This window comes from Rana temporaria, chromosome 8, assembly GCF_905171775.1.
Source record: "Rana temporaria chromosome 8, aRanTem1.1, whole genome shotgun sequence".
NCBI lineage: Eukaryota > Metazoa > Chordata > Amphibia > Anura > Ranidae > Rana > Rana temporaria.
The window spans coordinates 50251376-50266445 of NC_053496.1; the positions used below are offsets into that span (position 1 = coordinate 50251376).

General features: G+C 46.5%; 1 protein-coding gene across 1 annotated transcript in view; it reads left to right on the forward strand.

Moving 5' to 3' along the window:
• Nucleotides 1-15070, forward strand: part of LOC120910398 (alpha-2-macroglobulin-like protein 1) — a 268848-nt gene that overhangs the window by 44063 nt on the left and 209715 nt on the right. Inside the window, exons 7-8 of the mRNA XM_040322155.1 lie at nt 426-513; nt 11781-11931. Coding sequence (XP_040178089.1) covers nt 426-513; nt 11781-11931 — 239 coding nt within the window. The remainder of the gene's footprint in view (nt 1-425; nt 514-11780; nt 11932-15070) is intronic.

The window sequence follows — 15070 nt, forward strand, 5'->3', positions numbered from 1 at the left end:
ACAGGAGCAATGCTGCTTAATCACACAGCAGCCACTCTGTCCGCCTTTGCCATGTTGACTGTTCACAGAAGGCTTTGCAATTTGTGAAGGGATTTACATAATACAAAGCCTTCTGTGACTGAGCAAGAGGAGAGGAGGCACAGGCAGAGTGAATGCACAATGCACATGACTCGGCAGGAGACCTGAACATCCAGTATGAGAGTATAGATAGCTGTACCCCAGGTGCTCAGTTAAAGTGTACATTTTAAATTAAAGTGATGAGTCCATGAGGTGAGATGCACACCATAGTAAGCCAATGTATTTTTGAATGTGACTGCTGAATTTCTGGAGTTCAGCTTGAAATATCAGTGTTATGTTGGCGTACTGAATTCAAAATCAATATAGCAGTTTTATGCAGATCATGTCATATTTATATTTCCATTTAGTGTTAAAGAGATTTGACATTAATATTGAGATTCCATCTATACTGAATGCAATGACCGAAGAGGCTGTAACTATCAAAGCATGTAGTAGGTGAGTGTGATTAATTTGTAATGCATATGATATTGCTCTAAAGTAGAACTCTAGGCAATTTTCTTTTCTTTTCTTTTTGGATATAATAAGGGAAGGTTATAACTCCTTTCGGTTTTTATAATTTTTTTTGCCCTCTGTGTCCCATTGGGGAGATTTATCTTTACTACCGGCCCCACAGCCAAAGCAAGAAGCGAGAGGAAATGTATGCAAATTAAGGGAATCCTTTGGGGACCCCCAGGTCACCAGAACTAGTGTTCCCATTGGAAGATTCCCCCTCTATTACTTTTAATGGGGACATCCAAAAATGTGAGGTTTTCTTTTACTTTAACCGCTTCAATACAGGGCATTTTCACCCCCTTCCTACCCAAACCAATTTTTAGTTTTCAGCGCTGTCGCCCTTTGAATGACAATTGCACGGTCGTGCAACGTGGCTCACAAACAAAATTGATGTCCTTTTTTCCCCACAAACAGGGCTTTCTATTGGTGGTATTTGATTACCTCTGCGGTTTTAACTTTTTGTGCTATAAACAAAAGGACGACAATTTTGAAAAAAAACATTTTTTTTTCCTTTTTGATTTAATAAATATCACAATTTAAAAAAAATAATAATACACAATAAGCGTATATTGACAAATATAGTGAAGATCAAGGCCTACAGTACTTCCACTATCTCGGCGCTATGGGCTAAAAGGTATTTATAACAGAAAACTAATGATTAAATATTACCATTTATCATTCTTTAAAATGTGTCAGCAGCCGCTTAAAACACAAAACATCTAAAATTTATAGTAAGTTAAAATAAGCAATACAATTCTTATTAATTATTACAGCAGCGCTAGTTGTCACTACAAACTGTGACCCCCTCTTTCCTATGACCATGCATAGAAGGAAACGTTCTTGAGATGAAGGGATATAAGCAAGAGTCCAGTGAAGAAAGTGCTCTATAAAGAATGGTGAGCTCTCTGCTGCAGGTGACATCAAATGTGCACACTCCACCCTTCAGGCTTCTCCCGTGTCAATCTCCCCTCAAGGGTATCTACTCACCAAAAGGTAGAGTTCAACAAGCTCTGAACCTCTGCTCTATCCAACTTCCTCCAACTCCAAAGCCAGCAGTTGATCAGCACGCTATGCTCCTTTCTTAACCACTTCAGCCCAGACCATTTTGTTGGTAAACGACCGGCCACTTTTTGCGATTCGGCACTGCGTCGATTTAAGAAGCGTCTCCTTCCTCCCTCCAGTCAGGTCACAAGACTGGAGGGAGGAAGGAGACGCTTCTCAGTGTGTCCCACAAAAAATAAAAACCGCTAAGGTGATCAAATACCACCAAAAGAAAGCTATATTTGTGCGGGAAAAAAGGACGTCAATTTCATTAAATCGACGCAGTGCCAAATCTCAAAGTGTGGGCGATCATTTAGCAACCAAATGGTCAGGGCTGAAGTGGTTAAGAAAGGAGCATAGCATGCTGATTAACTGCTGGCTTTGGAGTTGGAGGAAGTTGGATAGAGCAGAGGTTCAGAACTTGTTGAACTCTACCTTTTGGTGAGTAGATACCCTTGAGGGGAGATTGACACGGGAGAAGCCTGAAGGGTGGAGTGTGCACATTTGATGTCACCTGCAGCAGAGAGCTCACCATTCTTTATAAAGCACTTTCTTCACTGGACTCTTGCTTATATCCCTTCATCTTAAGAACATTTCCTTCTATGCATGGTCATAGGAAAGAGGGGTCACAGTTTGTAGTGACAACTAGCGCTGCTGTAGTAATTAATAAGAATTGTATTGCTTATTTTAACTTGCTATAAATTTTAAATAAGCGTATATTGATTGGTTTGCGCAAAAGTTATAGCATCTACAAAATAGGGGATAGTTTTTTATTGCACTTTTATTTTATTTTTTTACTAGTAATGGCGGGTATCTGCAATTTTTATTGTGACCGTGACATTGCGACGGACATATTGGACACTTTTGACACATTTTTGGGGCCATTCACATTTTTACAGCGATTAGTGCTATAAAATTGCACTGATTACTGTATAAATGTGACTGTCAGGGAAGCGATTAACACTAGGGGCACTGAAGGGGTTAAATATGTTCCCTAGTGAGTGATTCTAACTGTAGGGGGAGGGGACTCACAAGGGGAGGAGACCGATCTGTTTTCGTCTGTACTGGGAACACACATCGGTCTCCTCACCTCTGACAAGGGGTGCATCTTTGTGTTTACACACACAGATCCACGGTCCTGCCGTGATCACGGGCAATCGCGGGTGCCGGCGGCATGGGCGTAGGAACCGGAGGGACGGGGGGGATGCATCTCCCCCAGGAAATAATGCGGGGGGGGACAGGTATGGTAAAATCCCCCCCCAGATGTGACAGCGCAGTCACTAAACCGTGTGCCCGCTGGCGCCGACTCACTGGCTGCCGCGTGCGCTCCTGGCTGGCTCCCTTTCCTGTGCGTCTCCTCGCCCCCCCCATGGAGGATTGATTTGGTTCATTCCACCGACGTGCGCCGCGTCACGTCACGCCGGCAGCCGGAGGTGAGAGGTGAGAGAGGGAGAAGGGAGCGAGAGTGACTGTCGGCGCCAGAGAACAAGACAGACAAGTCACGAGGAGCCTGCTGCTGCGCCTGGGCCTGGCCTGCCTACAGTAAAAAACTGTCTGCAAGAAGACAGAGACAAGTCAGAGACTGTAAAAAGTAAGAAAGTATTGTGTATTGTGGAGGGGGGGGGTGTTGGACTGAGCTGAGGACCTCAATGTTTTTTTTTTTTTCTTTAGTCAGAGAAGGCAAGCTCAAAATAACAAACATTTTTTTAAACTGCTATTTTTTATTTTAAAAATTATGGTCACCTCAGCCTGAGGTGACCATAATTTTTTAAATAAAAAATAGCAGTTTAAATTTTTTTGGTTATTTTGAGCTTGCCTTCTCTGACTAAAGAAAAAAAAAAACATTAATTGCAGCCTCACTGTGCCACCAAACGCAGTCACTGTGCCATTACATGCAGCCACTGTGCCCATCAAACGTAGCCACTGTGCCCATCAATTGTCGCCACTGTGCTCCTCACACGCAGCCACTGTGCCCATCAAACGCAGCCACTGTGCCCATCAATTGTCGCCACTGTGCCCAAACGCATCCACTGTGCCAATCACACACAGCCACTGTGCCCATCAAACGCAGCCACTGTGCCCATTAATTGTCGCCACTGTGCCCATCACACGCAGCCACTGTGCCACCATTTTTACTGATGCCATGTGGGTTAATTTTTACTGATGCCATGTGGGTTAATTTTTACTGATGCCATGTGGGTTAATTTTTACTGATGCCATGTGGGTTGATTTTTACTGATGCCATGTGGGTTGATTTTTACTGATGCCATGTGGGTTAATTTTTACTGATGCCATGTGGGTTGATTTTTACTAATGCCATGTGGCCCACATCGCGGCCACGGAGCACACGCGCACCCCCTAGAAGCCCAGGACATCATATAACGTCCACCCAGGATGGGAGATCCCATCTGTGGATGTCATTTGACCATGGGCGGGTAGGAAAGTTTTTCAACGATAATGGTAAACAGGACAGCTAAAAACAGTGAATCTTCCCAGCAAAGGCAGGGCCTGGTTGAGAGCATAATGGGCCTGGTGCTGAGGTTTTTAGTGGGCCTTTTTATGAAAATCAATAAAATGAAAACAAAGTTTAATATTTTATTTAATATTAAAGTGCCAGAACAGCCACATTCTCCTATTTATAAGATAACATTTCCATGTGGGGATGCATGTTTCATGTGAACAGCCACTCCATAGATTAACATTTCCTCATATCCAATTATTTCTTATAACCCAAATGGTGGTGTACAGGGACTACTCTATAGATTTTTTTAAATGGTGACAGCGAGTTCAGGGAGAAGATCCTCCACTTGATGTCACTAGATCCAGTTGATCGGGGAGACTTTGCAAGAGTGGAAACATGTTACACGTTCAACCCTAAAAATGTGTGCAACATGTGACATGTTTTCAAAGGTGAACTTATCCTTTAACCTAATGTTTTTCTTAGTTTCTATTATAAAATTTTACACGTAAGTACTTTTTTCTCCTTCAATGATGTGTGCTGATAGGCTGAACTGATGAGCACTGATAGGCTGTACCGATGGGCACAGATATGCAGCACTGATGGGCTGTGACAGGTGGCACTGATTGTGACCCAAAGACCAGCATCGTGGGCCACTCAGGCTCTCTAGAAGGGGTGTAATTCCTAAGAGTCCACTGCTGGGAGTGCTGGTTCAGGAGGGAGCTCGCCCCGACCCCTATTATAACTTATGGTAAAGAAAGATCTCCCTATGACGCACATCCATTCCATCCCTGAGGTAATGTGGGAGTGGTAACCTCAGCCTGGACTCCGACCAGGCCATGCCCCCACTGTGTTTCATTTCAACCTTCGGAGCTTAGTCCCCATGATCTTGTGCAGTGTGGTGTGAATTGAGCTCATACAAAATGAATTGGCTCAAATCGTACTACAAAGAATCGCATAGGAATGCAGTGCGATTCCTATCTGATTCACATTCAGTGTCCCGCACTGCACAGGTGTGAACCCTTACTTAGGTCTCATTCTTAAAGTGATTGTTATTTTAAATTAAAAAAAAAAAACAGACTTACAAACATGTCATATTTGTCTGTACTGTGCAGCTCGTTTTGTACAGAGTAGCCCCGATCGTCCTCGTCATCCCTGCCCCCCGGTGCCTACGGCATTGGATTTGATTGACAGCAGCGGGAGCCAATGGCTGCGCTGCTATCAATCTATCCAATCAAGAGCCATGACCCTGTGCAGAGAGGGACAGCGCATCTCCACAGAGGGAAATATGGGGCTCAGGTAAGTAAAATGGGGGGCTGGGGTGCCGATGACTGCCAAATGTGTGTGCATTAAGGTGAAAAACACAAGGGTTTACGACCCCTTTAAGACTTCCCATCACTGGAACTAAGGGGTCAAGCCCAAACCCTGAAGAACAACCTCACACCATAATCCCCCCTCCACCAAATGATTTGGACCAGTGCACAAAGCAAGGTCCATAAAGACATGAATGAGCAAGTTTGGGGTGGAGGAGCTTGACTGTCCTGCACCTCAACCCGATAGAACACCTTTGGGATGAATTAAAGCGGAGAGTGCAAGCCAGACCTTATTGTCCAACATCAGTGCCTGGCCTCATAAATGCCCTTATGGAAGAATGGTCAAACATTCCCATAGACACACACCTAAACCTTGTGAACAGCCTTCCCAGAAGAGTTGAAGCTGTTATAGGGAGGGCCAACTCAATATTGAAACCTATGGACTAAGTCTGGGATTCCATTAACAGTCGTCTGTGTAATGGCAGGTGTCCCCATACTTTTGACTAGGGATGAGCCTGATGTTCGAGTCAAACTTAAGTGTTTGCCGAATAGCGAACAATTTGGGGTTTTCACGGCAAATTCGAACACGCGAACAGCGTTAACCACTTCCATACCAGGCACTTACGCACCTTCCTGCCCAAGCCAATTTTCAGCTTTCAGCGCTGTCGCACTTTGAATGACAATTGCGCGGTCATGCTACACTGTACCCAAACATTTTTTTTATAATTTTGTTCCCACAAATAGAGCTTTCTTTTGGTGGTATTTGATCACGTCTGCGTTTTTTGTTTTTTGCGCAACAACTAAAAAAAAAGACCGAAGATTTTGAAAAAAATAAAGTTTTTATTTTTTTCTGTAATTGTTTTGTGAATAAGTAAGTTTTCTTCTTCAGTTATGTGCACCGATGAGGCGGCACTGATGGAAACTGATAGGTGGCACTGGTATGCGGCACTCATGGGTGGCACTGATGGGTACTTATGGGTGGCACAGATGGGTGGGCACTAGGCATGGATGGGCACTGAGAGGTGGCACTGATGGAGGCTGAGGGGTGGCACTGATGGCATTGCTGGACATCACTTGTTTACTAATTTGTGCCAGTCGGTGCCCATTTGTGGGCACTGATTGGCATCTATTGTGCTAATTTTTTTATTGTTGCCCCCTTCCCTGGTGGTCCTGGTGGTCCAGTGTGGGCATCCTAGAGGGGGCTGCGCTGATAAACAATCAGCGCGAACCCCCCCTGTCAGGAGACCCGCCTGGCTTGTTATCCTGCTGGACGTCAATAGACGTCCAGTCAGGATAACACAACCACTTCCCGGACGGGAAGTGGTTAAAGTCTATGGGACACGAATGTGAAAAATCAAAAGTGCTCATTTTAAAGGTTAATATGAAAGTTATTGTCATAAAGTGTTTGGGGACCTGGGTCCTGCCCTACGGGACATGTATCAATGCAAATTTTTTTTTTAAAAACTGACTTTTTCGAGGGACGTGATTTTAATAATGCTTAAAGTGAAACAATATTCCTTTAACCACTTCCTTACCGCGTCATTGTGAAATGACGGCGGCAGGAACCCCTCCTCGATCCAGGAGGACGTCATATGACGTCCTGGGCTTTCCGGGTGGATATCTGAATGATGCCTGCAGCTAGAGGCATCATTCAGATATCCTTCTCTCCTGCCGGCGATTCTGCACAACGTAAGAACGATCATAGCGGCGATTCCGCCGCTAGATCATTCTTACAGGCAGCGGGAGGGGACATCCCCCCCTCCCGCCGCCATCCGGTGCTTCTCCGGGCTCTCCCGTGACATCGGGGGCCCGGAGAACGAATCGTCCGGCGCTGGCAGGAAGCATAGAGATGACTGGTGACCAGATGGTCACCAGTCATCTCTATGACCGTTGGAGGACCCGGGCGCGATGTGATGACGTCACGCCCGGGTCCCCGTAAGTAAACAAAGCCGCAATTGCGGCTGCTAAGCAACCGTAAGCATGAGATCGGTGAATTTTTTTTCACCGATTTCATGCTTTCCAGCCTGGAGGAGAGATGTGAGGTCTTATTGACCCCGCATCTCTCTATAAAGAGGACCTGTCACACACATTCCTATTACAAGGGATGTTTACATTCCTTGTAATAGGAATAAAAAAATAAAAATAAAAAAAAGTGTAAAAAAAGAAATAAATATGTAAAAAAAAAAAAAGAAATAAAAAAAAAATGTTTTAACGCCCCTGTCCCCAGTAGCTCGCGCGCAGAAGCGAACGCACACGCAAGTCCCGCCGACATATGTAAACGCCGTTAAAACCACATATGTGAGGTATCGCCGCGTGCGTTAGAGCGCCAGCAACAATTCTAGCACTAGATCTCCTCTGTAAATCTAAACTGGTAACCTGTAAAAAATTTCAAAGCGTTGCCTATGGAGATTTTTAAGTACCGAAGTTTGGCGCCATCCCATGAGTGTGCGCAATTTTAAAGCGTGACATGTTAGGTATCTATTTACTCGGTGTAACATCATCTTTCATATTTTACAAACAAATTGGGCTAACTTTACTGTTTTGTTATTTTTTTAATTCATGAAACAATTTTTTTCCAAAAAAAAGGCGTTTAATAATTATTGCGCAAATGGCGTGCAAGATAAAACGTTTCAATGACCGTCATTTTATTCCCTAGGGTGTCTGCTAAAAAAACATATATAATGTTTGGGGGTTCTGTGTAATTTTCTAGCAAAAAAAATATGATTTGTACATGTAGGAAAGAAGTGCCAGAATAGGCCTGGTATGGATGTGTGTATAACTGCCCTGTATGGAAGTGGTTAAACTTCGTACCTGGGGTGGGGGGGGGTGTCTATAGTATGCCTGTAAAGTAGTGCATTTTTCCCATGTTTAGAAATATCCCTACAGCAAAATGAAATTTCTAAAGGAAAAAAGTATTTAAAACCGTTCGCGGCTATAATGAATTGTCGGGTCCCGCAATACAAATAAAAGTCATTAAAGACAGCGTGGGTTCCCCCCGGTCCATTACCAGGCCCTTTTGGGTCTGGTATGTATATTAAGGGGAACCCTGAACCAAAATGTGGGGGTCCTCCCAAATTCCATACCAGGCCCTTTAGGTCTGGTATGGATATTAAGGGGAACCCTGCGCCAAAAAACAAAAAAACAAAAATGGCGTGGGGTTCCCCACAAAAATCCATACTAGACCCTTATCCGAGCACGCAACATGGCAGGCCGCAGGAAAAGAGGGGGGGGGGACGAGAGAGCGCCCCCACCCTCCTGAACCGTACCAGGCCACATGCCCTCAACATGGGGAGGATGCTTTGGGGTCCAAAGCACCATGTCCCCATGTTGATGGGGACAAGGGCCTCATCCCCACAACCCTTGCCCGGTGGGTGTGGGGGTCTGCAGGCGGGGGTAGGGTTGCCACCTTTTCTTCAATCCAAGCCCGAACATTTTTGTGGCGCACGGCAATTTTTTTGTAGTACATGCTATAGGAATGTAAAATACCTGGGATACCTTTTGGTTTACCCAAAGAGAGTAATAATGAGGTGTGCTACGGTGAACAGTAGCTGTGGGCAAATTGCATTGCATTGCAACAGGTGGGGGGGACTTAAAGGGGCTTGGTTAAATAAAACAAAAGCATTAGTGTGCCCATAAAATATGATTAGAATAATAAAAGTAATGTCAGTAAAAATATGAAAATCGCCTACCTTTAAAGTGGACACTGTTAGCCAGTAGAGCAGTAGACGGTGTCAGACGATCAGTGGAAGGCATTAGTAGAGTAGAGGATGGTGTATCAGGGGAGAACTGTATATATGTATGGTGTATTGCCCCCCAATACTCCCCCCCCCCGACTGTATATATGGATGGTGTATCGGGGAGAACTGTATATATGGGGGACTGTACATATGGATGGGGGGAGAATAATATATGGGGGCGGACTGTATATAAGGATGGTGTATGGGGGGAGACTAATATATGGGGGGGACTGTATATATGGATGGTGTATGGGGGAGACTGTATATATGGATGGTGTATCTGGGAAAAACTGTATATATGGGGTGAACTGTATATATTAGGGGGGTGATTTGTATATATGGGGGGGCTGTATATATGTATGGTGTATGGGGGGGAGAACTGTACATATGGGGGGGGGGGGGGGACTGTGTATATGGGGGGGGGGAACTGTATATATGGGGGGGAGAACTGTATATATGGGGGGGAGAACTGTATATATGGGGGGCTGTATATATGGATGGTGTATGGGGGGGGGGGAACTGTACATATGGGGGGGGTAACTGTGTATATGGGGGGCTGTATATATGGATGGTGTATGGGGGGAGAACTGTATGGGGGGGGACTGTATATATGGATGGTGTGTATATGGGGGAGAACTGTATATATGGTGTATGGTGGGGGGGAAAGTGGTGAGGACTGTATGTATAGTGTATGGTGGGGGGGAGGTGAGAGTACTGACCAGGGCTCAAGTCCTGCGGGAACGCGTGGGAACGGAGTTCCTGCACTTTTTTCACAGCAGGAACGCAGTTCCCTTTGCAGGACTAGAGCAGCCGAGAGCAGCCGAGCCGCCCGAGCCAATCCTTCACTAAGCGGCGATGCCCAGCTCGAGTCACTGTCAGGGGCAGGCGAACCTTAGTCATCCTTTATGTTACTGGCCGCTTCCTGTATATGGATTCATCAGGTAGTGTGCGGGTATTCCGTCACTTCCTTGATGCCGCAATGTCTCCTGGGAGCTTTTGTCATTGTTCCCAGGAGACATTGCGGAGGTCTGCCGCGAGTTATCGTGGGATTTAGAAAGAACTTGCTTTAAAAAAAAATGCGGTTTAGTAATTATGCATATGAGCGTATCATTTATTTTTTATTTTGGTGGGGGAATGGATGGGGGAGTTCCCACACTTTTTTCCCCAGGACTTGACCCCTGGTACTGACATACTAACTTGGCAAAAACTGAACTGACATGCTGAGCTCCAGTCTCAGCACAATCTCTGCACACTTTCCAACAGAGCAGCAGGGAATGAGGAGGCTCCGCCTTCAACCCCACCTCCTTGTCCCTTCTGCAGCCAACCAGAGAAGAGTACCCGGCAACATGAAGGCTCTGCCCGTCTACAGAACACAGAGCAGATGGAGGTTTGATAACAGTGCGGGGGCGGGGGGGGAGCTCGTAGTCGCACTCAGTCAGGCAGCAGGAGCAGAAATCCACCGGACCAAACACAAGACTCACACTACACGGGCCGTGGCAGCACAGCTTCGGGCACAGGTACAGGGAGCCACTGGCGGGTCTGAATAATGTGCCCGGGTCTCAGGCAGGCAGAGACCTGGGCACATGTTTCAAAACCTGTACTGTCCGGATGAATCCCGGACAGGTGGCAACCCTAGGCGGGGGGCTTATCGGCATCTGGAAGCCCCCTTTAACAAAGGGGACCCCCAGATCCTGCCCCCCCCCTATGTGAATTGGTAACGGGGTACATTGTACCCCTACCATTTCACAAAAAAAGTGTCAAAAATTTAAAAAACACAAGACACAGCTTGGGATAAGTCCTTTATTAAAAAAATATTCCAGTGATCATCCATTCTTCCATACATCCATTCTTGCCCAACGATACGAGGATACAGAAAAAATAAATAAAACGCTGCTACGATCTGATTCCGCCTCCATGGGAGGCGGCCACTGAATGACGCTACAACTGTGGTGACAGCTCTTAAATAGCTGAGGGCAGGGCCACCCGTGACATGCGCGGGTGACCCCGCCTCCCTCTGACACCAGCTCCCAGGTCCCCAAACACTTTTTATCACAAAACCATGCATATTGACCTTTAAAATTAGCACCTTTGATTTTCACGATTGGGTCCCATAGACTTTAACGGTATTCAAACAAATTGTTTGCCTCTTCGCATATTCTGCTGCGTAACGAACCAGGGGGGGTGTTTTCGGCTCATCCCTACTTTTGACAATATAGTGTGTACATCAAATTTAGCCAGCCCAGGATATGGGTGCTACAAGTGTATTGGAATTGTAATATAGTGCAGGAAGAATAATGCTAAGTGGATCAAATCAACACGTTTCACATTCTTTTAAATATATGCATGCAGGTTAACTGAAATTCATTCTCTGTACTAAGTCATATTAAGGTGTATGTCCAAGCAAAATAAAAAAATAATAAAAATAAAACATTCAGTACACTGTCCTATTAGTGCAAATTTCTAGTAATGTCACAGGTAGTACTATAAGTTGTTTCTCACTACAAGAGCAATGTAAAAGTAAAAATATTTGATGATGAGGGATACAGGAAGGTGAGGGGGAAATTTGGGTAATGCCAGGACATACACTAGTGACTTTAATCACTTCACTTTTTTTAACCAATGCACTACTTAATTATACTGGATTTCTTTTATGTGTTCCAGTTACACCTATGGAAAACCAGCCATTGGCCTAATGAGCCTCTCTGTCTGCAAAATTCAGCTTTATCCATTCTTCCTGAAGTATGCTGATTCTACAGATATTTTTCATTCTAGTGATGACAATTTAGAGGGATGCATACGCAAAGACATGCAGGTGAGCAGTCTTAAATCAATACAGTAGATGAAAAGTGTACACAAAAAAAGAGATTTTGATTGTCGTTTTTGTTTTGTTTTAATGTATAAGTGAAACCTGGTGTCCTGAAATGGCAGTGGACTTTTTACCTGCTTTGAATACTCCAACAGTGAGATGTTTCTGCCATAATTTCTAGCTTTTTCATGTCCACCTGGGAGTTTTGGGTTTTCGCACCCACATATGTACTTTCTAGCTCCCCCTGCATTGCCTGGAGCAGCTTTTTAACCTTTTTTACATGGGGAACACCTGTAATAACTTTCCAGGCTCAGAGAACCCATGCTAAAAATTACTGTCTACAGCTTACTGTAGATTATTGTGATGGTCACTGGGAATAATACTTCTCAAATGTGTTACCATTGAGAAGAATCGCCCACATACAAATACATATAAACATAATTTATCAGTGGGTACTCATCTGAGAGGCAGAAGTTGCTCATTGCTTAGGAAACACCTAGCAGTCTTTGGAGGAACCCTGGTTGAGAGAGGCTGCTCTAGAATATGAAATATCAGGGAGACTGGGGTCCCCTTTGAATGCCCATAGCAGGTGTGACGTCAAAACAACAAAGTCCCTTAGGGATAGAAGAAACTGTTTTTTTTGTTTAATATTGGGAGCACACTGGTGATTTTTGGCCACACAATCATGCAATTTTAATGCACAATTATACGCAATTGTAAGATGACTGAAATTGATTTTTACTATTATTTTTTCAGAAAATATTCATAAGGGCAACAGTCATACTTTTGTTTCCTGTTGTAGGAAATATGGTGTACATTATAGCATGGTGTTGTTAATTATGGTTTCACTATCCTGATAAAGGTTTTATTATCATTCTCTGTCTCTTCCGTTCATGGACGGACACAGCAGCATCTTGACATATGGGTATTATCCTCCTCTTAGGAGATTGGCTAGGCAGAAAAACAGCATGTTAAGTGTTAAAACACATCACACAGTACAGTACCGCCCCGGGGGCGGTCCTCCTGGGTACATACTCTCTCCCTGCAGCTCAGTTTTTTTCTGCCTAGCATAGAAGAAGGACTTGACTCCCTGTGGGCTCATGGATTCTGGGGATTTTTTTCTACTTTTTTCTACCTTTTGATCCTGAGATCTACTATCAACTGCCGACTGGGTGACAGGCTGGATCCCAGATCCTTGTAGTACCCCCAGTTTCGGCCATCAAGCGTGTGTCGACCTTTTAGCTACGTGCTGGGTCATCAACGACATGCCCCATTGCTCCAAGGGTGACTGGTGAGCTATATGCTCCGGGGCACACATATGACCGGGCTCCATGTCGGTATCAGTGTGCCGGGCCGACAGCCATGCCGTAACCGCGCAGGTGTTGCGTCTGTCTAGGATGCCTGCAGCTGGTCCTCGCAGGATGGGTAAGTAGCAGTCCCCCTGCTCTGGCAGGGCATCCACGGGGAGGTCGATAGAGGGTTCACCCTTCCTTTCTTCTCTTCCCTTCCTCCCTTCCTCCCCTCCTCCTAAGGCTCTGGGAAGCTAGGATGGCTGGGATTCACCTTTAGGGTGACCACGCGTCACGGGCCCCGGCGATATGGCCTACCAGGCCGGGGCGCACTTGCTACGCGATGTCCTTGGTTCCGGGACCATGTTGGCCTGGGACAACTGAAGCTATGGCGGGGCCCCAGTGGTCGACTGGGTCCCCGAAAATCTGAGAGGAGATCCCAAGCGAGTTGTGCTGTTCGGTGGGGAGTCAGTCTGAGGAGAGCCAGAGAAGCAGGCGATCCAACAGGGCCTAGACAATCCATCGGGGATCGAGGTGACCGGACATTGAGAGGTTGGATGTCAGCAACCTGTCAATCGGTGACCAAGTAAGAATTACCTGAGGGAGATTCAGGCATTAAATTCATTGAGGAAGATTCACTTCATGTTCTACGTTCTAGGGAAGGGCCTGTGGCAGAGGTTCTTCTCCGATACTCATTTGCGCCAGGTCTGTGGCCAGGGCCGTCTTTACCGCAGGGCAAATGGGACAAGTGCCCTAGCCCTGTCACTGTTGGGGGCCCAAAGCAGCTGCTGCCCCCCTAGCCTGCATTGGGCATACTTGCTGCCTGTCCCGCTGTGCTCTTGTCCCCGGCTGCATTACGGAAATCAGAGCCGCGGTCTGAACAGCATACAGCTATTTCACTTGCTGTCCACTGTCCGCACATCTCCGCCACCTGCACCTCCCCCCCTACCTTGCTCATCAGCAGTTTCCCGGCTGCTGCTCTCTAGCAAGACTAAGGACCATTCCAGGGGTGGAGCCTCCAGGCTTCTCCTGCTATTGTGGGCGGGATTTGCGGGAATCGGGATGAGCTGAGCTCTGAGATCGTGCCTGCCTGGAGAAGAAGGGTACCACCGTGACAGTGAGTAGCTGTGAGCAGAGGCTGCGGCTGCCAAACGAGTGTGCTTAAGGTAAAATCACCTAATGATTCATTGTTGCTTAGCTTGCAGGCACCTCTATGCTAAGTCTGCAGTATAGCATAGAAGTGCCAGGTGTTTTTTGAAAAGAAGGAAGATCGCCCTGGTGTGTGCTCTCCCTACCCCCCCCCCCCAGTGTGTGCTCTCTCTAACCCACCAGGTGTGTGCTCTCACTACCCCCCTGGTGTGTGCTCTCCCTACCCCCCCCGCCCTCCCCCCTCGGTATGTGCTCTCCCTAACCACCCAGGTGTGTGCTCTCACTACCCCCCCTAGTGTGTGCTCTCCCTAACCCCCCCAGCCCCCCTCTCGGTGTGTGCTCTCCCTAACCACCCAGGTGTGTGCTCTCACTACCCCCCCTGGTGTGTGCTCTCCATAACCCCCCCTGGTGTGTGCTCTCCATAACCCCCCCTGGTGTGTGCTCTCCATAACCCCCCCTGGTGTGTGCTCTCCATAACCCCCCCTGGTGTGTGCTCTCCATAACCCCCCCTGGTGTGTGCTCTCCTTAACCCCCCAGGTGTGTGCTCTTCCTAACCACCCTGGTGTGTTATCTCCCTAACCCTCCTGGTGTGTGATCTCCCTAACCCCCCTGGTGTGTGCTCCCCGGCCCCCCCCCTCAGTGTGTGCTCTTCCTAACCCCCCTGGTGTGTGATCTCCCTAACCCCCCTGGTGTGTGATCTCCCTAAC